Source organism: Urocitellus parryii, chromosome 15 (assembly GCF_045843805.1).
Source record: "Urocitellus parryii isolate mUroPar1 chromosome 15, mUroPar1.hap1, whole genome shotgun sequence".
Lineage (NCBI taxonomy): Eukaryota > Metazoa > Chordata > Mammalia > Rodentia > Sciuridae > Urocitellus > Urocitellus parryii.
In genome coordinates this window covers 8,131-35,870 of record NC_135545.1, presented here as the reverse complement: position 1 = coordinate 35,870, position 27,740 = coordinate 8,131, and the positions used below count along the sequence as shown (strand labels likewise).

Here is a 27,740-nt window from a genome sequence, read left to right as displayed (position 1 = left end):
TCAGCCTCCTGATTCTCTGAGAATTAGTGTGCACCACTGCACTTGGCTTTGACCCTTTATTTAAAATTGCAATCCCTATTCCCAGCATCCTTTTCAGCTTGCCTTTTCTCAATATCACTTAACAGCATCTGACATAAAATATATTCTATTTAGCTATTTGGTACTCAAGTACCCACAGCACCTGGAACCTGGAAGGTGTTCTAGGGAATTATAGAATGAATGAAGCTGACCGAGGCAAGGGGAGATCAGTCTCTGACCCCAGTCACTTCCGGGCAGAGGCCAGTCGACGGTGGCGCAGAAGGCCTCTCGGTGGCGGGGAGGGCCCAGCTGAGTCTCCAGAGCTGCTGCTGCCGCGGCCGCCAAGGTCACACAGCGGGCGGAGAGGGCCGGGGCTGAGGGCCTGGGAGGCGGGGCGGTGGGGAGCAGCGCGGGGCCGGGGCGGGGCCCGGCGCCTGCGCCATAAAGGCTGTTGCGCTCCGCCTGGCGCTGCTCGCTCCCTTTGCGCCGCCCGCTCCCGTTTCCTTCCTCCGTGCACGTCTCAGTCGGTGTGCCCTTCTCGTCCCGCCATGGCCGCTCTCACCCGGAACCCGCAATTCCAGAAGCTGCAGCAATGGCACCAAGATAACAGTTCTGACCTCAACCTGCGCCGCCTTTTTGATGCCGACAAGGAGCGCTTCAATCATTTCAGGTGCGCGCGCGGGGCTGGGGCCAGGAGGCCTGGACAAGGGCCCCAGGGACCCCCGGCCACCGAGCCGGGCCCAGGCCAAAATCGCACTTTGTCCTTGAGGCCTCCTTGGAACGTGTTCGCCGGTCTGGGGTCTGGGGCCTGCTTAGTCACGAGGAGCAGCGGCCCCCTCCGCAGCCTCCCTCCACGGGGACCTCGTCTTCCTCTCCCCCCTCCTTCACAGCTCTTTAGGGGGGACTTCGGAGGCACTGGTGGGGAGGGGCTTCACTGACGCAACAGGCGGGAAAGAGCTGCCCCCTTCCACCTGGTCCTGGCCTCAATAGGCTTAGGACATCTTTGGAGTGCGGTCAGAGTGGCCATCCTGGGCGGGGGTTGCCAGGAGTGGCCGTGGTGGAGATGTCGGGGCATAATTCCTGCTGAAGAGGCTAAGGCCAGAGACCTGTGGAATGACCTGGAAATGGGAAGGAGTGTGGGAGGAAATCTTGGGTGGGAATGCGTCCCAGCTTGCTCTGATCACGGATGATGCGGCGGAGGAGAAGGTAGGGATGGGACACTGCCTGTGGCTCCAGGACTGGAACTCCCTGATGGTGAGGTACAGAGTGAAAGCTCTGCAGGGTTGCAGGGTGTCTCCCTGGGCCCTGCAAAGCAGTTGTATCCAGTCTTCCCAGGCCATGACTCCACGCCGAGGGTCTGACTGCATCTTGGTTCGGTGTGTGCTGCTGCTGTTCCAAGTTAGCCTGGGCAGGAAGGTTACAGACACCACCCACTGTCCTGGGCAGCTAGGGACCCTGTGGGGTTGTGGCATAAGGAGGATGTTTCTTCTGGTGGAAACAGCTCCTGCCTCGCTCTGATCCAGGGGCAGGCTGGGATGGACCAGGGGTGTGGTCAGTAGCTTCTGCATCTTTCTATAGCTTGACTCTTAACACCAACCATGGCCACATTCTGGTGGATTACTCCAAGAACCTTGTGACGGAGGAAGTGATGCATATGCTGGTGGACCTGGTAATGTTGTTTGGGGAACCCTGTGTGGTGGGTGAGCTAAGCTTCGGGGAGCTTCCAGGTCCTTGTGGACCTCAGTAACTACCTCAGTGCTGCTGGGTTCTGAATGCCTGGCCTGGCTCAGGTTCTGAGCAGCATTCTAGGGGACCCAGTGCCTGATGTTTGAGTAGCCTCTTTCCAGATGGGAGAGGGAGACAGGCTGCAGTTTTCTGTCAGCCCCATTGCAGTCAGTGCCATGCCTTGTGCTTGGGGACTTGGACGTGTGGTGGCCATTGTGAGTAGGACCAGACCTCAATGTTTTCTCTTCTCAGGCCAAGTCCAGGGGTGTGGAGGCTGCCCGTGAAAGCATGTTCAAGGGTGAGAAGATTAATAGCACCGAGGTGAGCAGCCGCATACCAGATTCCACATACCCCCTGGGGCCTCTTCCTTCCCTTTTGGGGTTCATCTGACTGTTAGCATCACCCTGTGTCCTCACCTCTTCTCTTAGGCAATGCTATTGCTTAAGGAGGGGCCTAAAGTCCTGTTTCTTTTGGGGGCTGGTTGCAGGGCTTTGGGGTGTGTCTTCTCTAAGACCAACAGGGATTTATTAAGCAAATTGGAATGGCTCTCAGTGTCACCCCAGGGAGGTACACTGCTCAACCCTGAAGGGTGGGAGTTTCTCAAGGATTGCTCAGGCATTTTATTAGAGAACTTAACTGATTTATCTTTACTGCAAGTTTTACTAAGGACAAGAATTTCATGTCACAAAAGACCTCAATCTCCTCAGCAATAGGAGTCACTAGGAACCCTCAGTAAGGCCAGACTTTGGGGACCCTATTCCTGACTTACAGTGGAAGCCTGGAGGCATAATAAACTCTTGAGCACTTAGTCTCTGTCCTATGAGGAGTCTGAGGTTGAGAGGTTAAGTCACTAATCCAAGATGTCATAGCTGGAAAAGGAAGAGCTGGGATTCAAACAAGCCCATCTTGCACTATTAGGCTAGTGTGAGGAAGCCTGCAGGTAAAGAGGGTTTCCTTTGGGGGTCTGTTTCCCTATGGAATGTGGGGAGGAAAGGGGTTGGGCAGGTGGGATGTGGGATAGCATGAAGCCCTCTGGCTTAGTGAGCCCCTCACAAACACACGAGATCACCACTCTCCTGTCCACCTGGATCCTTTAAACCTGCTTCTGACAAAGACTCCCCTGCTGGCTTCAGCTGGATGGAGCCATTTTGCTCTTTTAACCAAGCCAGCTGCCTGGCACCTGTCATAGACTTATGGTCTGGTTGGTTTGTGGCAGATGGTACTGATGGGGCTGCTTGGTAAGGGAAGCTTGAATTACTTGCCTTGCTCCACCTCCAGGGGGCTAAGGGCACTCTTCAGAAGGTGCCAGCAGTCACTGAGTACTCCAATCAGAAGGGTGAGGTTACTTTAGGCTTCATGAGCCCTGGTTCACTGAAGATATTAATTGCGTATCTCTGACCTGTGTTGTCTCCATTCTGTCTTTGCTCACTCTGTACCACTTTCTCACTGTTCACACACTGAGCACTGGCCTGTCCTAAGCATGTTCAGTTCCCCCTGACTCCTTTCTTCTACTGCTTCTTCCTTCTCTTCTTCTTATAGTACTGGGGTTCAACCCAGGGATACTCCATCACCGAACTACATCCCCAGCCCTATTTAAATTTCATTTTGAGGGCTGGGAATGTGGCTCAGGCGGTAGCGCGTTCGTCTGGCATGCGTGCTGCCCGGGTTCGATCCTCAGCACCACATACCAACAAAGATGTTGTGTCTGCCAAGAACTAAGAAATAAATATTAAAAATTCTCTCTCTCTCACTCTCTCACTCTCTCTTTAAAAAAAATAAATAAAGTATACTGACTTTAATTTTAAAAAATAAATAAATAAATTTCATTTTGAGATAGGGTCTTGCTAAGTTGCCCAGATTGGCCTTGAACTTGTGGTCCTCCTGTCTCCTAAGTCCCTGGTATTATAGGGACTACACTACCATGCCTGGTCCCCTACTGGTTTCTGACTGTAGCACAAAGGGGGCAGCCCATGCTTTGCATTCTCCAGAGTCCTGGGGTAGCTCCTAATTCCATAAGCTTACAGTGGTTCCCAGAATAAGACCATGGTGCCAAGACACCTCAGGGTCTGCCGTCCAGTGGTAACTCTTAGGCCATACTACACCATGCCTAGTTAGAAGCATAGTTCCCTAGGGTGTATATAGGAGGGGTTTTTTACACTGTGACCCTCATCCCCAGGATCGGGCAGTGCTGCATGTTGCCCTTCGGAACCGCTCAAACATACCCATTTTGGTAGATGGCAAGGATGTGATGCCAGAGGTCAACAAGGTTTTGGAAAAAATGAAATCTTTCTGCCAGGTAAGTAACTGCCGGGCTGGACTTGCCCTTGGCCACACATGTGCATGTGTTTGGAGATCTGGGAGTCCTTATTAGATGCTCTACCATTCTCCTTAGAGGCAGGACTCAGGCCATCACTGAAACCGCAACTAGGGGTGGCCTGGACAGTTACTGACCCCGGGGTCTCTGCTATGGCTTGAATTTCCCCAGAGCCTGGTTGGAGGGGATCCACTGCTAGGGGCAGTCTCTTTCCTGAATTATAGACATCTGTGGTCTCAGAATAAGCTATCCAGTAGCAATGGCCTGAAGTTAAATGAAATCCCTGAGATAGGATAGTGCAGGAGGGAAGGGATGCCTTGTCTAACCTCTTTAGTGACATCACCTTATTGCCCAGTCCAGAATCAGATGGAAAAATTTAAAAGGTCCTGACCCCACTCCCAGCCATCTCTCCAAAGATAGCTATTATGTTTTCCTGAAATTTTCCCCAAAGTACCTATGCATATATACTAGCACATATAAACACACACACACAGAGAAGCATCTATCATCACATGTTTGTAATACACATACACACAGAGATTCATTTTCTATCTGGCCTTCTGCAGCTTATTTCCACTCAGAATCATGTTAGGGATGTTCCTGGGTTAGTGTCCATTAAATATAACTTTGTCTCCTCCTTTTCCTGTATGTGGGGTGTAGGGATTGCCTTAGAGAACAGCTAAATTCCCCAGGTCAATGCTGTTGCCTCAGTTATCTATTTCAGGAGTGATTCTGCAAAGGTCACAGATCCTCAAGCCTGGAGTACAAGGGTGATGGCTAGAGGTCTGTTTGGGTGTGTGCGTGTCTGTATGGGTTATGCGTGCCCTGGGAATGATCACTTGCTCAACTGTGATCATTCACTGCTTATCCCTGAAAGCAGAGGCCCCCACTGTGACTGGTCAAAGTCTGGTTGCTTTGGCCAAGAGCCATTTTCAGATCTGAAAATGATGCCAGGAGTAGGAGGTGATCTTGGCATCAGTCGTAATTAGAACTTCCTGGAAGGAGGAAGGTTTGGCATCCTGATGGGGATCTGGATTCTCAAGTGTCCCTTAGGGTGATCAGCCATGTGACTTTGTGTGGGGAAGGGCATTTCATTCGTCATCATTGGCAGAGCTAACATGGTTTGGGAGCCTGGTGCCCTGTTTGGTCATGTGGAAAGTGTGGCACTGGCCATCTTTGTTGCTTGTTTCCAGGACAGCCTTCTCTCTCTCTCTCTCTCTCTCTCTCTCTCTCTCTCTCTCTCTTTTTTTTTTTTTTTTTTGGTCATTTCAAACCAATTTATTTCTCACTTCATAAGAAAAGAGCATTCTAAAGCAATGTAGCCAGCATTCAATCAAAATGCTGCAAAACAATGAATAAAAAATCACAGGGCAGAAAATGGGATAGGAAACTGTTAAAATTCAGTATAAGAGTTCAACAAAGTAGAAACTGTAGTTCCCACAATGGAGTCAGCCTTCTCTTAACTGACTACTGGATTACCTACCTCAGACTGAAGTGTATTTACAGTTCCAAACACTAATGAACAGTGGCATTTCAACAGGGAGGAACACTTTTTATGGCTGTTGCTCTCAAAAGTTCCCCAGAATCACTGGGTGAAGATGTTCACTGTGACCTTCATTATCATAGCAAAACCCAAAAACAAATTGCATATTTCCAAATAGTAAGAGAGGATTTTGAATGTTTTTAACACAAAGAAATGATAAATGAGGTGATAGACATACCATTTACCATGATTTCATCATTACACATTTTATACATACATTAAAATGTCATACTGTGCTCCATAAATGTTTAGTCACTATGTATTAAAAAGCAGGGCCAGGGGCTGAGGTTGTGGCTCAGTGGTAGAGCGCTTGCCTAGCATGTGTGAGGCACTGGGTTCAATATTTAGCACCTCGTATGAATGAATAAAATAAAGGTCCATTGAAAACTAAAAAAAGAAAGTAGGGCCAGAGGCTGGGGTTGTAGCTCAGTGGTAGAATGCTTGCCTCACATGCATGAGGCCTTGGATTTGATCCCCAGTACCGCATAAAAAAATAAGTGTGTCGGGGTGAAGGACCATATCTAACTTAAAAAAAAAAGTAGAGTCAGAGATGTAGTTCAGGGGTAGAGTGCTAGCCTATGGTACATGAGTACCTGGGTTCAACCCCCAGAACCACAAAATTAAAAAAAAAAAATTAAAAGTAAAAACCAAACAACTCATATCATTTGTCAGAGGACATATCAGTAAAATCAGTGTATATTCCTGTATTGCAGTCCTAGCTACCATTAGGCATTCAGGATCTATGGCTGTACTTACCTGCTGTGCTATTTAGGATATATTGGAAAGTTGAAAAAGGAAGTTACAGAATTTGTGTCTGTGTCATAAAGCCTCAACCGGTCAAAGAAAGAGTGTGTGCGGTTGTATTAAAGATAAACATTTTTCCCTCTGGTGTTTGTTTTGTTTTTGGTACTGGGGGATTGAGCTCAGGGGTACTTAAGCATTGAGCCACATCCCAGCCCTTTTTGTATTTTGTTTAGAGACAGGGACTCACTGAGTTGCTTAGGGCCTTGCAAAGTTGCTGAGGGTGGCTTTGAACTTGAAATCTGATCCTCCTGCCTTTTCCTCCAAGCCACCATGCCCAGCATTTTTTTTTTTATGATGCAAATCTGTGATGGTGATATTGAAGGTTGAGAAGCTGAGCAACTTTTTTTTTTTTTTTTTTTTTTTTTTTTTTTTTTAAAGAGAGAGTGAGAGAGGAGAGAGAGAGAGAGAGAATTTTTAATATTTATTCTTTAGTTCTCGGCGGACACAACATCTTTGTTGGTATGTGGTGCTGAGGATCGAACCCGGGCATGCCAGGCGAGCGCGCTACCGCTTGAGCCACATCCCCAGCCCAACAACTTTTTTTTTCTTTCTTCCTTTCTTTTTTTGTAGCGGAAGGAGATTTGAACCCAGGGACGCTTTACTACTGAGCTATATCCAGATTTTTTTATTTTGAGGCAGGGTTTTGTGTTGCCCAGGTAGCTAGGATACAGGTGTGCACCACTGCACCAGCATTTTTTTTTTTTAATTATAGAAGTTTTCCTATGACAGTTGATTAGTTTTTTATTTAAAGAAAAAAACAACTTGCTAGATTTTACTGGCTTTGGGAAAACCATGTGTACTAGTTTTCTATTTATATGTAGGAAATTACTGGAGAACTTAGCAGCTAGAAATAACAGTCAACATTTCTTTGGGTCAGGACTTTTGAGTGGTTCTGGTTAAGTTCTCTTAAGGCTATAGTCAAGATGTTGGCCGAAGGCTGGGGTTGTAGCTCAGTGGTAGAGCTCTTGCCTGACATGTGTGGGGCACTGGTTTTGGTTCTCAGCACTTCATAAAAATAAATAAATGGAACAGATAGTGTTGTGTCCATCTACAACTAAAAAATATTTAAAAAAAGGGGGGGGGCTGGGGATATAGCTCAGTTGGTAGAGTGCTTGCCTCGCATGCACAAGGTCCTGGGTTCAATCCCCAGCGCCACAAAAAAAAAAAAAAAATTTGGCTGAGGTTGCAGTCATCTGAAGGCTTGAGGGTAGAGGATCTGCTCTAAAGATGGCTACTTAGCAGTTCTTTTTGGCTTTTAGAGGGCTTCAGTTGCACACCATGTGGACTTCCACTCAGAATTCGAGAGTCCTTATGATAAGGCAGCTGATTTCTCCCAGAGTGAGCAAACTCAATAGAGAACAGGAAGAGTTCCTTGAGGTCTTTTGTGACCTAGTGTCAGAAATCACATTATTGCAGGCACGGTGGCACAGGCCTGTAATCCCAGCAGCTTAGAAGGCCAAGACAGGAGAATCCTGAGTTCAGAGCCAGCCCCAGCAACTGCGAGGCAACTCAGCGAGACCTTGTCTCTAAATAAAATACAAAATAGGGCTGGGGATGTGGCTCAGTGGTTTAGTACCCCTGAGTTCAATCCCCAATACAAAAAGAAAAAAGAAAAATCACATTCTTTAATTTCTGTAATATCTTATTGATAGGTCAGCCTAAGAGGGTACTGTACAAGCATAGATGCCAGGAGGCAGCAGGGATCACTGTTAAATCATCTTGGAAGTTGGCTGCTAAAAGCAGCCTCTAGCTCTCCATGATTCATGTTCCTTCTTTGTCCAAAATACCCCACTCAGTTTCTCCTAAGGCTGTATTCCATTACTTTATCATCTAGAAGTCCAAACTTCATTGTCAGGTACAGGCATAATAATACCTGCATTTCCTCAAGTGTACCTTCAGTGCACTTCCTTTTGGTCTGGACAGGTGGATTAGACAAGTTGTCGTTCTCTCATATCACCCAACCAACAGTGGTGAGATAGGATAATGACTTTAAGGGGGGGAGCGAGGTGGGGGAAGGAAGGCATGCAAACCACACTGGTCCATGGCAGTTCTGAAATCTAACAGGACATGTTGGCAATTTACTGGTTAAGATTCAAGGCCTGGGAATAATTTCTCAAGGCTCTTGGCTTTTCTTGCACTCATTTCCCTTAGTTGAAAGGTAGCCTGTGTTTGCAACTGCATAGTTTTATCAGACTACTTACTGTCTGGAAATACAGATATTCCTTTCCTACTCTATCCCTTTCAGTTCAAGCAGATATCATTTCTGAAAATTCAGTTATTTTAAAAATTTTGTGGGTCTCCTATGAAGCTTATTGAAGGAAAGCCTCATTTCATTAAGTAAAATCCATACCCACAAATTTTTTCAACATGAGTCCTTCTTTTACTTTTGCTTTTGAGCCCACAGAAATAATACCATTAAGCCTCTAAGAAGTCTTTTATTTATTTTTTTGCAGTTCTAGGAGTCCAACCCAGGGGTTTTCTACCAATGAGCTACATCCCTGGCCTCTTTGTTTAGTTGTCAATGGACCTTTATTTAATTTATTTATTTATCTGCGGTGCTGAGAATCAAACCCAGTGCTTCATACATGCTAGGCAAGTGCTCTACCACTGAGCTAAAACCCAGCCCACATTTTTTTTTTTTAATATCTTTATTTTTTTATGTGGTGCTGAGGATCGAACCCAGTGCCTCACACATGCTAGGCGAGTGCCCTACCTCTGAGCCACAACCCCAGCCCCCTGACCCTTTTTATTTTTTATTTCAAGGCTGGGTTTCCTTGAATTCACCAGACTGGCCTCCAACTTATGATCCTTTTGCCTCGCCTTCCAAGTTGCTGGGATTATAGGCATGTGCCACTGTGCCCAGCACAGGCTGCATGTTCTTTTATATGACAAAGCGTCTCAGTCACGTTCCATCATTTTCATAGTATTTCAATAGGTGCACAGGTCAGCATAGGGGGGAGCTATTCAGGGATATGAATACCAGGGGAAAGAATCATTTGTAGGTCCATTTGGAAGTTGGCTGAATTTCTTATATTTCTGTCCCTGGTCTTGATAGTTGGCATTTCATCTGGTCTCTGATGTTGGTTTCTCCTGAAACTTTACCCTTTTTGTTTTTTTTTTTTTTTGCAAATTTTGATAGCATTACTGTGAGGTGAGGATGTGATCACTGCATTTCCTTTTTAAATGAAGAAATGCAGTGTAGTATGGTAGGGATCTACCACTGTGGTTTTAAGAAGCTCCTATGACACCCTGAAAGTTGGAATTGAGGTTTAAGGATAGAGGAGTGATGACTTTTTTTTTTTTAATTGAACCCAGAGGTGCTTAACCACTGAGCCATATCCCCAGCCTCCAGTCCCCCCCCCTCCTTTTTTTTTAAGACAGGGTCTCACTAAGTTGCTTAGGGCCTCATTGAAATGCTAAGGCTGGCCTTGAATTTGTAATCCTCCTGCCTCAGCCTCCTGAGTCACTGAGATTACAGGCGTACAGTAATGATGTTTTATATGGCAGTGAAAGGCTGATCACATCTTCTCTGCTCTGTGCCAGCGTGTCCGCAGTGGCAACTGGAAGGGATACACGGGCAAGTCCATCACAGATGTCATCAACATTGGCATTGGAGGCTCAGACCTGGTGAGGAAAAGACTACCTTGGGATGGGGTGAGGGTTGGGAACTATTAGTTCTTTCCAAGGCTTTGGTTTCTCCATTTATGGGACCTGTGTCCTGGAGTCTTGCTTTCTGATGCTCTGTCTCTTTACAGGGGCCTCTTATGGTCACTGAAGCCCTTAAGCCGTACTCTTCAGGAGGTCCCCGGGTCTGGTTTGTCTCCAACATTGATGGGACCCACATTGCCAAAACCCTAGCCAATCTGAACCCTGAGTCCTCCCTGTTTATCATCGCCTCCAAGGTAAGGGCATCAGTGGTATGGGGAGGGTATGGATGTTCTACTATCGCTCTGGGCATTGGAACCGCAGGACTGGTTGTGAGGGAGCCAGTGCTTTGTGGATCAGTCAACACAGCTGCTCTGGGCCTGTTTCCTCATTTGGCAGCAAACAGTTTCCTTAATGAAAGCCTCAGCTGATCAATATGAACCTTTGTCATAAGGTCACACCTATTCATTTTGCAGGAATTGTGCTCAACCTGGGACTGTACTTTCTTATGATTACTGTCTTATGTTTGTTCCTTTTAATCTTAGAGCCACACCCTAATAATACTGGGGTTTTGTTTATTATCATTAATGCCCTGTGTATTCACTTTTTTTTTTTTTTTTTTTTTTTTTTTTTGCTGTACTTGGGATTGAACCCAGGGCACTCTACCACTGGGCTACATCTCTAGTCCTTTTTATTTTTAGACAGGGGTTTGCTAAATTACCCAAGGTAGTCTCATACTTGCCATCCTCCTGCCACAACCTCCTGAGTAGCTGAGAATACTGGCATGTGCCATCATTGTGGCCCTGTGTATTCACTTTAATGCACATAAAATATGAGTTTCATCAGGCCAGGAATAGTGGCGCATGCCTGTAATCTGGCAGCTTGGGAAGTTGAGACAGGAGGATTGCAAGTTCAGAGTCAGCCTCAGCAGCTTAGTGAGGCCCTAAGCAACTCAGTGAGACCCTTTCTATCAAAAAAAAAAAAAAGGGGGATGGAAATGTGGCTAAGTGGTTAAGTGCCCCTGGGTTCAATCCCTAGTACCAAAAAAAAAAAAGAATTTCGTCAGAATTCTAAGATATAGCCTAGCTAGACAGGGTCAGCTCATCTCCTAGGAGGTGCCCCACCCTTTGACTGACTTGCAGGATTAGGGTAGGGACTACGGCATTGCCTAGGGTCCTCCCTCCTCTGGTTGCAAAGTGCTGGAATTACAAGATGATGTACCTCCAGGCCTCTGCCTCAGGCACAGCTATCAGTCAATGTGTGGGTTAGCAGATATGGGGATTGTCACTGACCTGCAAATACTGCTTCTTGTGATAAATGGGCACCTGTGTGGCTTCTGCTGCTGAGCCTGGAGGCTGACTGTTGTACTCTTTTATTGCAGACCTTTACCACCCAGGAGACCATTACAAATGCAGAAACGGCGAAGGAGTGGTTTCTCTCGTCAGCTAAGGATGTGAGTGGGTAGTAGGGACCCCTTATGGGGGTGATGGTCCCTGTGTAGGCTGGGAAGACCTGGGTAGGCCTGCCTGTCTACTTGAGTGGCCCTATTTCTCCTAAATTAGAGGCCGGAAGCAGCCTTTCTGGCACCTGCCTCCTGTTTTTTGTTCCATCTTTGGCTTTGTCAGCCCCCAGACACACCAAATGTGGCAGAACCTGCTCTAACTGGCTTTGGGCCCTTTCTTTAAGCCCTTTGTCCCAGAGGGATTATTACTGCTCCTGGCCACATCCATTTTAACGAAGAGGGACATTCTTGGGCTTTTTTGTGTGTGTGTGTGTGTGTGTTGGGGGGTGTGCTGGGGATTGAACCCCAAGCCTTTGCATGCAAGGCAAGCACTCTGCCAACTGAGCTATATCCCCAGCCCCATTCTTGGGCTTTGTATGCCTGTGAGGTGAGACAGGCATGCTGTCCTATGACCCTTCTGCCATTTTGATCTTAACCTTGATAAGAGGGTCCTCCCGCAGCCTCAGACCCAAGGAGTAGGACTAGTCATTCCCCAGCACAGGCCCTGGTTTCTCTAGTGATGGGAGGATCCCTGTCCCTCTGGCATAGATTGATGTAACTGGCTCTGTCTCTTGTAGACTTCTGCAGTTGCAAAGCACTTTGTTGCCCTGTCTACGAACACGGTAAGTGCCTGTGTGGCCCTCCATGCTCCCTCCCTCGAAAAGCCCAGGTCACGGCAAGATCATGGCCTTTTGGAATACATGTGCTGAGATATAACTAACTCACAGGATTGGAGCATCTTGGCACAGATGGTGGGATAGAATTCACTGCTCGTGAGCCGCAGTCCAGCCTTGCCTTCATTACATTTCCCATCCAGTCTTTGCTGCCCCAAAGGAGGGTATTAAGTCAGTGGGATCATGATAATCTTGTCCTTCTCCCAGGACTGACTGATATCCAGAATATTCCATACTCATGATCTCCCATGGCCTCTGCCACCTGCTATTTCCCCAAGTGGAATATGCTGGGTGTAATGCCTGGTGAGGGTGGGGGATGCATCCCATTTCTCACTAAAGACTTAAGCCCCAGTAAAGGGATGTGACTTTTTTTTAATTTAATATTTATCCTCCACTCTCCCGACTCCCCCAACTTTTTTTCAGTACTGGGGATTGAACTCAAAGAGAGGCACTTTACCACTAACCTACATCCACAGACCACTTTATTTTTATTTTGAAACAGTCTCGCCAAATAGTTGAGGCTAGCCTCCAATTTGCAATTCTCCTACCTTAGCCTCTCTAGTTGCTGGGATTATAATGTGCATTATTGCACCTGGCGGGTGTGACTTTTTGCTGCACTTGGTGATTGTGTGAGGTAGTGATGCTGGGATGAGACCCCAGGTCACCTGCCTGACAGTTCTCACAGCTTGTCTGGCCTTGAGCTTGTATGAGGTAAGGGAGACAGGGTCAGCAGGGCAGAGTGAGGTGTGCCTTAGGAAGTACAGCACCTGTAAACCTTGCTGGACCCTGAGTGGGGGTGGGGGCAACTCTGTACTGGGCTATGACAGAGCAGGGAACCATACTCAGGCCTTCTTGACTTCCTCCATCACCTCCACAATTACTTCTGTCTCCAGTGCTAACCTGCCCACAGGGGTAGACAGAATAGGTCAAAGCTAACCAGAGAGTATCTTGTCTGCCTCCTATACACAGGGCTCAGACTATTGGGAGGGCTTCTATGAGGAACAGGTAAAGGGTTGCTGGCCTGCCAACCCAGGTGACTACATGCCTGAAAAACAGTATTCAGGCTCTCTGAAGTGGAGGCACCTTCCCAGATTTGGGAAGGACTGGGCAGTTAGTTGTCCAGGCTGTGCGTAGCCTGGGCTGGGAGGTGGCCTCTGCTGATGCTTAGGGTCCAGCCCTAAGCTGAGATTCCCAGATGTCCTAAGGGACTCAGGTGATAGCTGTTGCCAAGCTGGATGTGGGCTTTATATCAGGTAGGCAGACCGCCTCAGCAGGAGGCTTTGCAGGTCCCCTGGCATCTCTCTGGGTGGGCAGGTCCTGGGCCTTGATTCAGGGGCTGTCTCGCCCTGCCCTAGGTGGGGCTAGGAGGAAGGTGAGGCACTTCTGTAGCTTGTCTGACATAACTCCTCCCTTCCTGAAGCTCCTTTTCTTATTCTGCTAACAAATACTTTCTTTTTCCTCTCTCCCTTTACTATTTTCAGGCTAAAGTGAAAGAGTTTGGAATTGACCCTCAAAACATGTTCGAGTTCTGGGATGTAAGTACAGGCACTTCCTGTGCTGGGTGAATTATGTGTCCTGTGCCAAACCATGGCCATTGAGCCACAGATGAGGGCCTGTAAGGTTAGATCAGCATTTATTGAGCTCCTGCTGCATGCCCAGATTTGAGAAAGGCAGAGAGGCCCTTAAAGAGACTTGTAGGGCAAGAGCAACCCACTTAAGTTGAGGGCTCCACTTGAACTGTGGCAAGCTGAGCCTGCAGGCCAGGTTGAACTCTCCCCTGTGCCTGCCAATATTACCCCCTGTGGGGTAACCAGAGCTGCCTCCACCCACCTCATTGAGCTGTGGTTGTGAGTTATTCTCAGTGATGACCTTTCTCTAAGTTGCAGCCACAGTCTTTAAAGGCCAAGGGGCAGGGTGAGGCAGGAGGTGGGCCCCAGTAGGCTTGGAAAGGAACAACAGGAATCGCAGGAGCAGCTGGAGGAGTGGTGGGGAGGGGCCTGGGCAGCTTGCACTGCAAACCTTGATAGGTGGTCACGGGGGGGCACACCTGCACTAGAGTCAGGCATTGAATAGGAGCTTCCTTGCAGCTTGCCTGATTGCAGCCATGGTGTGAGAAGGGCCGTGAAGGCTCGGGGTGCAGGGTGCTGCCCAGGGTGTGGTGTGGGCTCTGAATACAGTGGGTATGGCTGGGCATAGGTGGAGTGCTCTAACACATGGCCGTGACAGTCACATCCAAAGGGGCATCACCCATTTGAGTGTTTTCACACTGGCCTTTGACATGGAGGCTCTTCGCTTGGTGGCAGCATCCACAGATATAATCTTCTTATTTTGCCAGTTTTCTAAGAGCTTTTTTCAACTGGGGTCTGGGAGAGAATGAAGCCCCAAAGCCCTAGACCATCCACTCTGTATAATGAGTTCACTTCTTTCTAGAATGGGACTAGTTATTTACCATCCTTGGAAGAATTGAGAAGTCACTCAAATCATTTTCTGCATCCTGTGGCTCAGATGAGGAACCCTGGTTGAGAGACTGTGCAGCTTCTAACCAATGTTGCATGCCTGATAAAGGAGGGGAGCACCTCCCACCTCCTCCCTGGGATTTGGCATCTGAGCAGGTGGTGGGCAGGGATGTGTGGGTGCTTCTGCTAGCTAAGGAGCCCAGAAGAACAGGGTTTTGTTGTCTACAAGTGCTCAGTATACACAGAGGAGTTTGAAATGTGACTTATGGAGAGGGATGGGTCTTACAGGGAAGGCCTAGGAATGACAGTTGAGTAGGAAAACATGGAATTGGAACCAACTAGTTATGCCAAGGTGGGCACAGTGGAGGCCTCCTGGCCCAGACTAGACATAACACATACCTGCTGTAGTTGGGATTAGTGTGGATATTGCTGAATCGAGAAGATAATGTCTGAGAGGCCCAGGGGCAAAAACAGGTAAAGTTTCTGAAACAGGTCTCTCAGGCCTGTTTGAGGCATCGGGTAAGGCAGAGGGTTATAGCACTGGCTATGAGATGAGATCAGAAGAGTCCAGTCCAGTAGAGGTACGTATGAGTGGTAAGACCCAGTCTGCTGGGTGTGCCTTGGGGCAGCCTTGGGTTGGGATCAGGCAGAGGCATAAGTATGGTGGTAAACTGTGGAGTCTCTCAGGGCTCAGCCTGAGTCAGCACACACAGTAGAGCTAAGTGAGTTCTGAAGAGGAGCCCAGGATAGGTATAGGTGAATTTAGAGAAGGAACCAGGACAAGGAAAGATACAGGTGAGGTCCATGAATTCTGGAGGATATTCAGGTATTTAGAGAGTGATCCTTTCAAGCGAGGTCTGAGTCGTCAGTCATGTACAGGTACTTAAACCCAGCCCTGTGGGAAGAGGGCTAGATCTATGTAGTATACACTGGGGTCTTTCTGACTTGTTCTGCAAAGTGAGGATCAGGTAGCAGGACATCTAGAATGTCCAGGTGGTGGACATTGATATGAGGTGTTTAGATTTCACAATTATGCAAACACAGGCCAGTCCCCTTGTTTTCAGCATTTTAATCAGATATGATGGGCAGAGCTCAGGATATAGAGAGCCTGCTGAAGGTCCTTAACAAGTCCAGGGCTGTCTGTGCAGGTTTGGTATGTACAGTGGAGAACGCCAGGTGTAGAAACATGTCTGAGCTCTTGGGAGCTGGAAGAATTATACAAAGATATGTATGATTGGGTTTCTTAGGGGAGGCCTAAGGAGCCAGATTGGGCACATGTAGGTAGAACTGGATTGCTTGGGTATGGACACTAGAACTAAAAATAGGCTTGGGTAGGTTGAACTGAGTCTGACAAGTGATGACAAAAATCCATGATTGGGTCCAGGTCATAACTGTGACCTGTGGTGACATCTGAGAGCTCTGGAGATGCACAAGTGGGTGCTTCAAGGTTCCCTGGGATAAGACTGAAGAGATGGCATCAGGCAAATGCAGAGGGACAGAAAACAGCATCTGTCTGTAAAGTGTATGAAGCCTGGGTCTGGCCCGGGTATGTAGAGCAGCTGGCAGGTGAGGTTTGAAGAGTGGAGGTGAGGCCCAGTTTTGTACTTTGGGTCTCAAAGTAATGTCTAAACTGCGGAGGTCAGGTCCTAGTTTGTATCCTAGGTTTTGAGGAGCTGCGTCAGGCATTGTGGGTAGAGTTTGTCAGATAATAGGGCAAGCACAGGTAGATGGACCTGGAAAGCCGTGACTAATTAGATTCATTAAAATCTGTCACAGGGCTGGGGATGTGGCTCAAGCGGTAGCGCGCTCGCCTGGCATGCGTGCAGCCCGGGTTCGATCCTCAGCACCACATACAAACAAAGATGTTGTGTCCGCCGAAAAACTAAAAACAATAAAAAAATTAAAAAAAAATAAAATCTGTCACAGTTGAGGTTGTCCCCAAGTCGGTAGAGTCAATTTTTCAGGTGGGGCTTGAGGAGCCAGGGTAAGGCTCATGGATAATGAATAGGGTTCTTTAGATGATGTCTGAGGAAATGAAAGGAATATAGGCAGAGTTAGGCCTCTCAGGTGAGATATGAGGAGTGCCTGCCAGGTGTGGTCCGAAGAGCCAGGATCTGGCACCAGTAAGTAGCTCTGGCTCTCTCAGGTAGAACTTTACCTCTTGGGGCGGGGAGACTTCGCCTCTTGGGTAAGGTCTAAGCAGTCTGTATCTAATGCACAGGTTTGTATCTTTGGGTCTGTTGGATCTGAAGAACATGAGTTAAGCAGGTGGGTAGAGCAGGGTTTGTCAGGTAAAGTCTGTTGGGGGCCAGGTTTTTAAAATTGGGCATAGCTTGTTCAGATCTAAGAAGTTAAAGTAAAACCTGGGTAGGAAGAACTGAATGTGTTGGATGACGAATGAGCAACGGAGGTATAAGGTACAGGTAGGCAGAACTGGCCCTCAAGGTACAGTCTGAGGAGCCAGCATCAAGCACGGGTAGGCTCAGGCCTATCAGGCATGGTCTGAAGAACCAGAGTCTTATACAAGTAGGTAGAGCTGCCTTCCAGGTATAGTCTGAAGAACCAGGGTCCTGTAAGGTAGGTAGAATTGGCTCACCAGGTGTTGTCTGAGGACTAGAGGTAAGACACAGGTAGGTGGACTGGTCTTCCAGGTGAGCTTTGAGGAGCCATGATTGAGCATAGGTAGGTAGAGCTGGCCTACCAAGTGCAATGCATGAGCCAGGGTCAAGCACAGGTAGGTAGAGCTGGCCCTCCAGGTGTGGTCTGAAGAACTAGGGTCAAGAACAGGTAGGCAGAGCTGGCCTACTACATGTGGTCTGAGGAGCCAGCCCCAAAGGCAGGTAGGCAGGGCTGGCCCTCCAGATGTGGTCTTGAAGCCTGAGGATTTAGGGTTAAACACAGGTAGGTAGAGTTGGCTCTTTCAGGAGCTGGATTCAGGCAAAGGTATGTATACCTGGTTCTTGTGCCTGAAGAAACACAGTCAGGCTTGGTAGGTGGAGCTGTCCATCTGTGTGTAATCTGTGTGTCCATCAGGGTCAGGTACACAGACAGAGGTAGAGATAGCCTGCCAGTTACAGTGTGAGGACCCAGGGCCACGCTCAGATGGGTAGGGATGGCCTGCCGGGTGTGGTCGGAAGAGCCAGGGTCATGTACAGGTAGGTAGAGGATGACCTTCCAGGTATGGTCTAAAGAACCAGTGTCATATGTAAGTGGGTAAAACTGGACTCTCAGGTGCAGTCTGAGGAGCCAGGCTCCAGCACAAGTAATTTGAACTGACTAGATGGGGTTTGATGATAACATCAAGCACAGTTCAATAGCCTTCTAGGTATGGTTTGAGGACCCACAGTGGAGCATAGGTAGACCTACCAAATACAGTCTAGAAGCCAGGGTCAAAGCCAAGTAGACAGAGTTGACCAGGTGAGAGCAGAGGAGCCAAGGGCAAGCCAAAGGTAGGTGGAGCTGGCTCAAGTATAATTTAAGAACCTAAGGTCAAGCGCAGGTAGGCAGAATCATGGTCCAAAGAGCCAAGGTCAAGCATAGGTTGGCTCTTTAAGAACTTGGATTTGGGCAAAAGTGTATAGACCTGCTTCTCTGTGGTAGAGCCTGAAGAATCAACTTACGAAGGCAGCATAGCCTCTCAGGTCAGGCTCACAGCACTGGAGTCTATAGAGTAGGCAAAGCACTGTGGGTCTCACCAGAGGTCTGCAGGCCTCAAATGAGACATGGGTAGGTATACCAGGAGTCTTGCAGGTGAAGTTCTTGGGGCATGGTTCTGGCTTTAAAAGGAGCATGGTTTAGTCACCGGTGATAGATAAACATCTCTCATGAGAGTCTGTGGCACTGTGGGGGTTCTGAGACTCCTTGGTGAGGTTGCTAATGCTGAGGTTAAGCTGAGGTTGGTAGTGTTGGATTTTTCTGTGAGACATGAAAAGCTGAGCCAGGTGGGATGGAGACTACTGGGTCAGGCCTATGTAAATAGAGATTGATCTCCAGGAAGGGGTGAGGAGAATCTGTGTTGGGCTCCAAGCAGTGGATCTGGGTCTGCATTTGAGTTGGAGGGGTCAAGGTTAGTCACAGACAGTTAAGTGAAACCTGTTCTACCAGCTGCAGTGTCTGGAGCCAGGCTCTGGCAGGTATACCAGCCTACATTGTAGGTCTGGAGTTGAACACAGGTGGGCAGAGCTGGGTCTCCGAGGCTTATCTGGCTTTGTTAGTCTGTGGATCAGGGTCAGTATGGGAAAAGTATACAAACATGGTCTTATGTGGGTTCTTTCCACTTGGATTCAGAAATGCATAATTGGTGTGGTGGGCCAGGCCTGAGGAGGAGTGTCAGATACAGTTGGGACCATCTGTGGTAGGATCTGGCACAGTTAGGTCAGAAAAACATAGTCTTCATAGGTGTATGTATCTAGGACTGTCTGGGGAGGTCTCAGAAACCCTCAGGTGGGAGAGGTAGGGTCAGGTTGGAGACGTAGAAAGCCCTGAGCCAGGTCAGCTATCCCTGGACAAATGTGACAGGCAGAGATCAGGTTATTGCAGAGGCCTGAGGACCTGTAACCTGTCTAGGGTGTTGTCTGTGCCATCACTTTCTTGTTTCCCTAAGGTCTGAGTTGCCAAAGTGAGGAAAAATGTAGGGCTATATCTGGCTGGATAAGGTAAGGTGTGGTGAATAGAGGCAGGTGAGACCCAGACTTGGAGCTGACCGAGATGCTGCATGTGTCAGGTATGCTTTGGAGCCTACTGCAGGTAAAGCCAAGGTCTAGAGACTCCAGTCTGCAGTTGGAAGGCTCTGAGGCTCAGGTCAGATATGTCGTCCTGGGCTTTTCCTGAGGTGAAATCTGAGGATCAGATCTCAGCCAAGGTCAGAGCCTGGATTCACCAGAGAGCTGCTCCCCTTGTTTCTAGAAATGAATCTGTTAGGCAGGATCTTAAAGGCAGTATCAAACATGGTGTGGTGTGCAACTGTGTCCATCAGATATAAGCTGACCCCCAAAACCCAGACCCTTTCCACTGTACCTGCTGTTCAAGCCAGCAGTCTCTGGGCCATCCTTCTCTCATTCTTCCAGTGCATCCTATTTAACTGAACTCTCTGAATCAGGACTCCACTCCTCAGTTCAGAATGTCTGGATAAACACTGGTGGTTTCCCTGCTTCTATCTCACCTCACCCACAGGCTCTAGCTCCCCAGCCTTGTCTCTCAGCTTCAACCCTTGGGTTCTCACTCTTTCCTTCATGGTCTATCTTGTACTTTGCTTCTTCTTACCCAGCTTGCCTTAGTGGGCTTCCAGACAAAACATCTATTGGATTTATGTGCAAAAGCCTCTCCTTTGCATATAGTAGGGTTGTAGCCTTGGACATCCCTGAAGGAATTGAGAAGTGACGTTGCTCTGTAAGGCTTAATTCTTTCACTGTTGGGTGGCTCTTGCCACAGGACCTTTGCATATGCTGTTTTATGCTTCTCCAGTGTTCCTCCGAATAATGCCTGCTCTTCAGATCTAGGCTCAAGCTCCTGGCAGATTCCTTTTATAACTGGTCTTGGGTACCATATTACCATGTTCACGTTCTCCCAAACACTTGTTATTCAGTTTCACATTTATTGGCATGATTATTTCACTTACTTCATTCTTCCCTCACTGGTCTATTTGCGCTGCCTGTGGTAGGAATGTGGTAGGTGTTGGGAAGATATGCATGGAGTTCAGAGGATACCACAAGGAGCACACAGGTGTGGCATCAGAAGGCTCAGTGTGAATGGTAGGTGTAGGTGTGTCTTAGAGCTGAGATGGAGAAGATCCCAGGTATGAGCCACTGGGCCCCTGTCCCGCGAGGCAGGGTGAGGCACAGGTAGGAGGTTCTGGTGCTGTCACTGTCAGAGGGAGCATGTCCAGACACAGGTATCACTCTGAGCCTGTTCATCTGAGGAGGCAGGGCCTGGCACAGGTATGAAGCCTGGGGTCACGTTCATGGAGGTGGGTTTGGGCAGCACAGGCATGAAGCTCTGGTCCTTCCAGTGTCTGAGGAGGCCCTGTTGAAACCTGAGAGGAGGTACAAGATCTGTGTCTTTGTCCAAGGAGGCAAGGCCAGATCTTTCATTGTCCAAGGAAGTGTACCTGGGCACTGGTGTGTGATGCTGCCCTCTGGGCCCTGGCACAGGTAGGAGATTCTGAATCCATCAGTGTCTAAGGAGGCAGGGTAGGCACGGGTCTAAGGCTCTGGATCTGTCAGGGGCTGAGGAGACAGGACCCGGTACAGGTATGAGACTCTAGGTCTGCCGTATCTGAGGAGGTGGGTCCTGGCACAGGTATGAGGCTCTGGATCTGTCAGTGTCCAAAGAGGTGGGTTAAGTACAGGTATGAGCACCTGGTCTGCCAGTAACCAAGGAAGTGAGACTTGACACAGGTATGAGGCTCTGGTCTGTCAGTGTCCAAGAGGCAGGGTAGGCACAGGTACGAGGCCATGGGTCTGCCGCTATCTGAGGAGTTGGGGCTGGCACAGGTAGGAGGCCATGGATCCATCAGTGTCTGAGGTGAGCTCCAGGTATGAGGCCCTGGGTCTGCCACTATCTGAGGAGGTGGAGTTGGCACAGGTATGAGGCCATGGGTCTGTCAGTGTCCAAGGAGGCAGGGTAGGCACAGGTACGAGGCCCTGGGTCTGCCACTATCTGAGGAGGTGGGGCTGGCACAGGTAGGAGATGCTCTATGTCAGTGTCTGAGGAGGTGAGGCCACAGGTATGAGGCCCTGGGTCTGCCACTGGCTGAGGAGTTGGGGCTGGCACAGGTATGAGCCCCTGGGTCTGTTGACATCCAAAGAAGTGAGGTCTGGCACAGGTATGTGTCTCTGTCTGTCAGTATCTGAGGTGGGCTAGGCACAGGAATGAGGCTCTGGGTCTGCCGGAGACAAGGCCAGCATGGTAAGGTCTGCATTGAGTCTGTGGTTCTGGTCAGTCCAACGTATAGTCTGCCTTGTTGTCAGCCCAGAGAGTCGCCAGCGCCTGGCCTGCTATCTAGCTTGCCTGAGGTGGGTTGGGCCCAGGTCCTCTGAGCTGCACCTGTGGAAGAGCAGTGCTCTCCAGGGACAAGTTGATGGCAGGAGGGAGGGGGGCGGGGTGTGCTGGCCTTCCCTCAGCATCTTTTCCTGTCTCTCCTAGTGGGTAGGCGGACGCTACTCGCTGTGGTCAGCCATTGGACTCTCCATTGCCCTGCACGTGGGTGAGTGTGTGTTTCTGTCTTGCAGCCCTCTCAGGGGATGTTATTGCAGTCCGGGGTCAGGGGAGGGAACATCTTGCTGTCACCAAAGGCTGGTGGCCTCTGCTCTTGACTGGAACATTTCTTTTAGATCTGGCAGAAGGCCCAGGTTTTCTTTTCTTTCTTCCTTTGTTTTTTTCTTTTTTTAAACCAGGTATTGAACCCCAGGGCATGCGACCACTGAGCCACATCCCCAGCCCTTTTTTATTTTGAAATAGGGTCTTTCTGATTGCTTAGGGCCTCACCAAGTTGTTGAGGCTGGCTTTGAACTTGGAATCTCCTGCGTCAGCCTCCCAAGTTGCTGGGATTACGGGCACGTGCAGCCATGCCCACCTCAGCCCAGGTTTTCTTTTGGGGGTCGCAGGTTGGCCTTTCTTCCTGTGCCTCCCAGCTGTGGTGCTGTTCTCAGTCCCCAGCTGGAATTAGATCCAACTTTGCATTCGGGGCCAACTCTGAACAGAGAGGCTTTCTGCAGGCACCAGTTCTTTCAGATCCTGTTTCTTCTGGCTCCACATCCAGCCTTTTCTGGTTCCAGAAGAAGCTGTGCCCACTGCCCAGAGGACACAGGGTGTGGCCATTTCTGTTGACACTGCTTTTGTGTCATAGGTTTTGAGAACTTCGAGCAGCTGCTCTCGGGGGCTCACTGGATGGTGAGTGCTGAGTGGCCCAGCCCCCGCCCTGCCGCACTCCCTCCTTCCTTCCCTTCCTGGCAGCTGCTCAGCTCCCACTCCACCTACTCCTGTTTCAGGACCAGCACTTCCGCACAACACCTTTGGAGAAGAATGCACCTGTCCTGCTGGCTCTGCTGGGGATCTGGTACATCAACTGCTTTGGCTGTGAGACGCACGCCCTGCTGCCCTATGACCAGTACCTGCACCGTTTTGCTGCCTACTTCCAACAGGTACCAGTTGGCTAGGTCAGGCCTTGGCGCTAGAAGGGCTTATTGGCACCTGGGAAGTCCAGAGGCCCAAGTTCCAGCTCCTCCAGGAGCTCTGCCCCTTACCCTCTAGCATGCGCCTTGGTGACCAGGACTTGTGCCATCTCCAAGTGTCTGTTGAGTTTGACTATGTGGGAGGAACATGACTGGCTCTCATGGTGCCCTGGCTTGGCCTGGGCATGTTTCACAGATGGGGTCACTTCCTTCTTGAATCTCACTTGGTGTGACTGCCATAGGGTGAGGCTGTGAGCCTTGACCCTCATGGCCTGCGTACCTTGCGTCTTCGGGCTACACGGACCTCTGTCCAACTCTAGATCAAGCACCGCCTCTCTTAGATTCTGTTCTAGAAAGTCCTTACCTACTTTATTTAATATAGACCTGGTCCCTGCCTTGTTGTTCTTGGGCTCCATGGGACAGAATCAGTCAACTTGCCAACACCTAAAAATGAATCCTGCCACTGAAGTAGAGCTAAGGCTGCCCAGTCCCAGCTTCCTGAGTAAGGATTGCCATCACCAGGGTCCAGGTGGGTGCCCAAAGCCCAGTGTCTCCCTGAGGTGGCAGCCCTCAAAGACTATACACTCTAGACCCCAGTTTGGTTCTCTCATAAAATCAGTTGAATATTTTGTGGCTATAATTTGGTTTATTATTATTATTGGTGCTGGAGATTAAACCCAAGGCCTCCTGCCTACTAATCAGGTGCTGTACCACTGAGCTACATATCTAGCCCCAAATATTGTTTTTAGAGGGGTCCTCCCCCTCTCTCCAGAAACCATCTTCTCCTGGTCTGAGTGGCCAGAGACATTTGTGTCGGCCCAGCCCCCTGCCCTGCCACACTCCCTCACTCTTTCCTTCCCTTCCTGGCAGGTGCTCAGCTCCTTTCTGCAAAGTAGTCTAGACCAGAAAGCTTATCAGCCTGTGACACACATTTGCAAGGGTTCCTCATAGGACTGGGGTGTCCCAGGCAGGACTTGTAGCATAGTGCACAAAGGAGCAAAAGTGTCTGCATTCCAGGGTGACATGGAGTCCAATGGGAAGTACATCACCAAGTCCGGCGCCCGTGTGGACCACCAGACAGGCCCCATTGTATGGGGAGAGCCAGGGACCAATGGCCAGCATGCGTTCTACCAGCTCATCCACCAAGGTAGGGTCCACTCTGGCCTGGGCAGCAGTGGTGCTGGGGAAGGGCAGGGTCACGACAGCTGAGACTGTGCACTTAGGCTGGTATTCTCCTGTAGGCTGAGTGGGTAGCTCCCATGGGCTGGGGTGGCCTGGTTGACCACAGTGCTCTTCACAGGCACCAAGATGATACCCTGTGACTTCCTCATCCCGGTCCAGACCCAGCACCCAATACGAAAGGGTTTGCATCACAAGGTAAGAGTCCCATGAGGACCCTCCTCACTACTTTCTCAGGCTCACATTACACCTACACCTCTGAAGGCCTGGCTTTGATCAGCAGTTATATTGATTTTCGATCACTGCCATGTCAAGTGGGTTAAAACAGCACCATTTATTATCTTCTCACTTCCATGGATCAGAAATCCAGCAGGCTCTGTTGGGTCTCTGCTTAGTAAAGGTTCATGGGCTGAAATCAAGTGTTCCCAAGGCTGCATTCCCTTCTGGAGGCAGGGAAAGTGCTTGCTCATTCAAGTTATATTTCTATGTGATGGTGGGACAGGGGTTCAGGTTCCTTGCTGTTGCCTGATAGTCATTCTCAGCTTCTAGAAGCCACCACTTTCCCTGGCTCATGGCTCTCTTCATTTCAGTACTGGCAGTGACAGGTACCTGCCCTTTTTTTGTTGTTTTGACTGTGTGCACGTGTGTGCTGGGGATTGAACCCATAACTTTGCATACTGAACTACATCCCTTTTTTAAATTTTATTTTGAGCCAGGTTTCTCGAGTAGCTGGAATTATAGGCATAAGCCACCATGCCTGGCTAGTCTATCTTTTTGGTGTGTGTGCAGTGCTGGGAATCAAACCAGTAGCCTTTCACATACTAAGCAAGCACTTTACCCCTGAGCCATACTCCCAGCCCAGTCTCCCCTTTTTAAGGTCTATAACCTTACTTCCATGTATAAAATCCCTTTTGTTGTATATTATAACATGAAATGCACAGGCCTAACAGCAAAGGACAAAGATCCTGGAGCCAAGATTTTGCCTATCTCGGCAGCAAATGGGAAGACCATTCAATTGAATCTAACAAAGTCCCTGAAGAGAGGGCTGGGGATGTGGCTCAAGCGGTAGCGCGCTCGCCTGGCATGTGAGCGGCCCAGGTTCGATCCTCAGTACCACATACAAACGAAGATGTTGTGTCTGCCAATAAGTAAACAATAAATATTTAAAAAAAAAAAAAAAAAAAAGTCCCTGAAGAGGATTTATTGTGCCTTGTCTTTGGCATGTGGAGTGGCATAGGGTTATTACTCTAGGCACAAGCTCTAGAGTCAGTGACCTAGGATTTGAATTCTGATTCTTCTGCTCTGGAGTTCTGTGATCTAGTGCTATTTCAGAGAAAACTGAGGTTCAGGTAGAAAAGAGGGGTGAAGCCTCTCCCTCTGAGGGTCTTAAAGGATAGATATTGGCAAAATTGTTAGAGGAGGGTCCTTGGCAAGTGGTACATATTCCTTAAAGAGCAGTCAGCATTGTTACCTACCCTCTGGTGTCATCGGATGTGCCTTCTATCCTTCCTGTCTTCAAGGAGGAAGTGAAAAAGTGAATCCTGAGTGGGTGACTCACTCAGTTGGAACTAACCTCAACGGAGAAGTGCCTTGCCCCTTGGCCTGAGACTCCAGTAGTCTTTTCCAGTGTAACTGGCTATCTTTCTTATCAGATCCTCCTAGCCAACTTCTTAGCCCAGACTGAGGCGCTGATGAAGGGGAAATCAACCGACGAGGCCCGGAAGGAGCTCCAGGCTGCAGGAAAGAGTGCAGAGGACATTGAGAAGCTGTTGCCACACAAGGTCAGCATTGCTCCTGAAGTTGGTTTGGGAGCAGCATGCCAGAGCTGGAGGCATGAAGTCGTAGGGTCAGGGTAGGGGTTCATAGTGTGTTTGAGTTGTCCTATGGAATGGGAGGATCTGTCCTTCCAGACCTGTTCGTCCCAGCCTCTGAGGCAGGATATCCTCGTTCTGTAGGAGTTTGGGGGTCAGGATTAACCTGGGGATATTTCTTGGTGTTTTCTGAAGGTTTTTGAAGGAAATCGCCCAACCAACTCTATTGTGTTCACCAAGCTCACTCCATTCATTCTTGGAGCCTTGATTGGTGAGTAGAGGAAGGTATTAACTTGGGGTCAGTTGGACAAGGATGGGGGAATCCCTAACATGCCCTGTCTGCCACTCCTGCAGCCCTCTATGAGCATAAGATCTTCGTTCAGGGTATCATCTGGGACATCAACAGCTTTGACCAGTGGGGGTGAGTTGCTTACTCAGGAGGGTGGGGGATGTCTATGGGTTTGCTTGAAGATTTAGTAGCAACACCGGAGCCTTCCTTATCCCCTTCTTCCTTCCCTTCCTGGCAGAGTGGAGCTGGGAAAACAGTTGGCTAAGAAAATTGAGCCTGAGCTTGAGGGTAGCGCCGAGGTGACTTCTCACGATTCGTCCACCAATGGATTGATCAGCTTCATCAAACACCAGCGTGATGCCAAAACTGAATAAACTCAGCTACAGTTCCTGTTGTGACTGGTCCTTCTTGTCCTACCTTGCCAGAGTCTGCGCTGCATGGTCCTGCCCCTCCCTGTCCAGGGCAACCTCTGGTTGAAGACTTGGGCCACACACACCCTGGGGGAAGCCAGTCTGGAATTGCCACCCTGCCCCTTCCTTGTCCACTCTCCCTCTTTTCCACTCTGCTGAAATGTTTCAGTGCAGCCGATTTTTCTGACCTGTGTTTACATCATAAACAGGAAAATAAAGATGCCACAAAGGAAGGTGTGGGTTCAGCCTCTTACTGTTTCCTGAGAATGGGACTTTGGCAGTCCGAGCACCAGTTGGGAGGAGTGGAAGGAGCACTGTACCCTGGTTGGCACTTGACTAAGCGGTGAGCAGGTCCAGAATGGAGGACAGAAAGTCAGGAGGTCAGGCCTCTAATCAAGTCCTGTTTTCCTCTCCTTCCACTCCTCACCTTTATGACTTTGGAGAAATTGATAGACCACATTGAGATTATGTCTGTTTCAAGTAATTCCTGGCCAAGAGCAAGGGTGGGTGACATCTCCTAGCCAGATGCTTGACAACTGCCTTTTTATCTTCTCAAGCTATTAATATTTTTGGCTAGTGAAACAGAAAAAGAATTTCATTTAAAGAGTCAATGGATGGGGGCTGGGGATGTGGCTCAAGCGGTAGCGCGCTCGCCTGGCATGCGTGCGGCCCGGGTTCGATCCTCAGCACCATATACCAACAAAGATGTTGTGTCTGCCGAGAACTAAAAAATAAATATTAAAAAAAAATTCTCTCTCTCTCTCTCTCTCTCTCTCTCTCTCTCTCTCTCTCTCCTCTCTCACTCTCTCTTTAAAAAAAAAAAAAAAAAAGAGTCAATGGATGGAATTGGTGGTCAAGCTAGAAGCTAGGCTTCCAGCACTTATACCCCAGATAGTGATCTGGAATAGTCTGGATAAGAAACTGCTTCCGCCCACCCTGTTATTAGAACTGTCTCTGTCCCATCCTCTCCTGGGTCACTCACAATTCAGGGGTATAACTTTACCACTGAGCCACATCTCCAATGCTTTTTATTTTGAGATAGGATCTAAGTTGCTGAGATTGGCCTTGAACTTGGGTCCTCCTGCCTCAGCCTCCTGGGTTGCTAGGATTACAGGTGTGCACCACTGTACCTGGTTAAGTCACCCACTTCAGTCTGGCTTGGTCGCATGCCTTCTTAAAGACAGAAACACATCCAAGATC

General features: G+C 48.9%; 1 protein-coding gene across 1 annotated transcript; it reads left to right on the top strand.

Moving 5' to 3' along the window:
* Window positions 1-477: 477 nt before the first annotated feature.
* Window positions 478-26,773, top strand: Gpi (glucose-6-phosphate isomerase). Its single transcript, XM_026391242.2, has 18 exons — window positions 478-688; window positions 1,597-1,687; window positions 1,996-2,064; window positions 3,920-4,039; window positions 9,948-10,031; window positions 10,160-10,306; window positions 11,431-11,502; window positions 12,129-12,173; window positions 13,706-13,759; window positions 21,824-21,884; window positions 22,527-22,570; window positions 22,669-22,821; window positions 23,869-23,998; window positions 24,152-24,228; window positions 25,683-25,811; window positions 26,037-26,112; window positions 26,196-26,262; window positions 26,369-26,773. Exons 1-18 carry the CDS (start codon window positions 567-569, stop codon window positions 26,502-26,504), a joined length of 1,677 nt encoding a protein of 558 aa, XP_026247027.2. The 5' UTR covers window positions 478-566; the 3' UTR covers window positions 26,505-26,773.
* The last annotated feature ends 967 nt before the right edge of the window (window positions 26,774-27,740 follow it).

Coding starts and splice junctions, on each gene's coding strand:
- Gpi (XM_026391242.2), top strand. CDS start 567: ATGGCCGCTCTCACCCGGAACCCGCAATTCCAGAAGCTGCAGCAATGG. Junction 689..1,596: donor GAGCGCTTCAATCATTTCAG/GTGCGCGCGCGG, acceptor ATCTTTCTATAG/CTTGACTCTTAACACCAACC. Junction 13,760..21,823: donor ACATGTTCGAGTTCTGGGAT/GTAAGTACAGGC, acceptor TGTCTCTCCTAG/TGGGTAGGCGGACGCTACTC.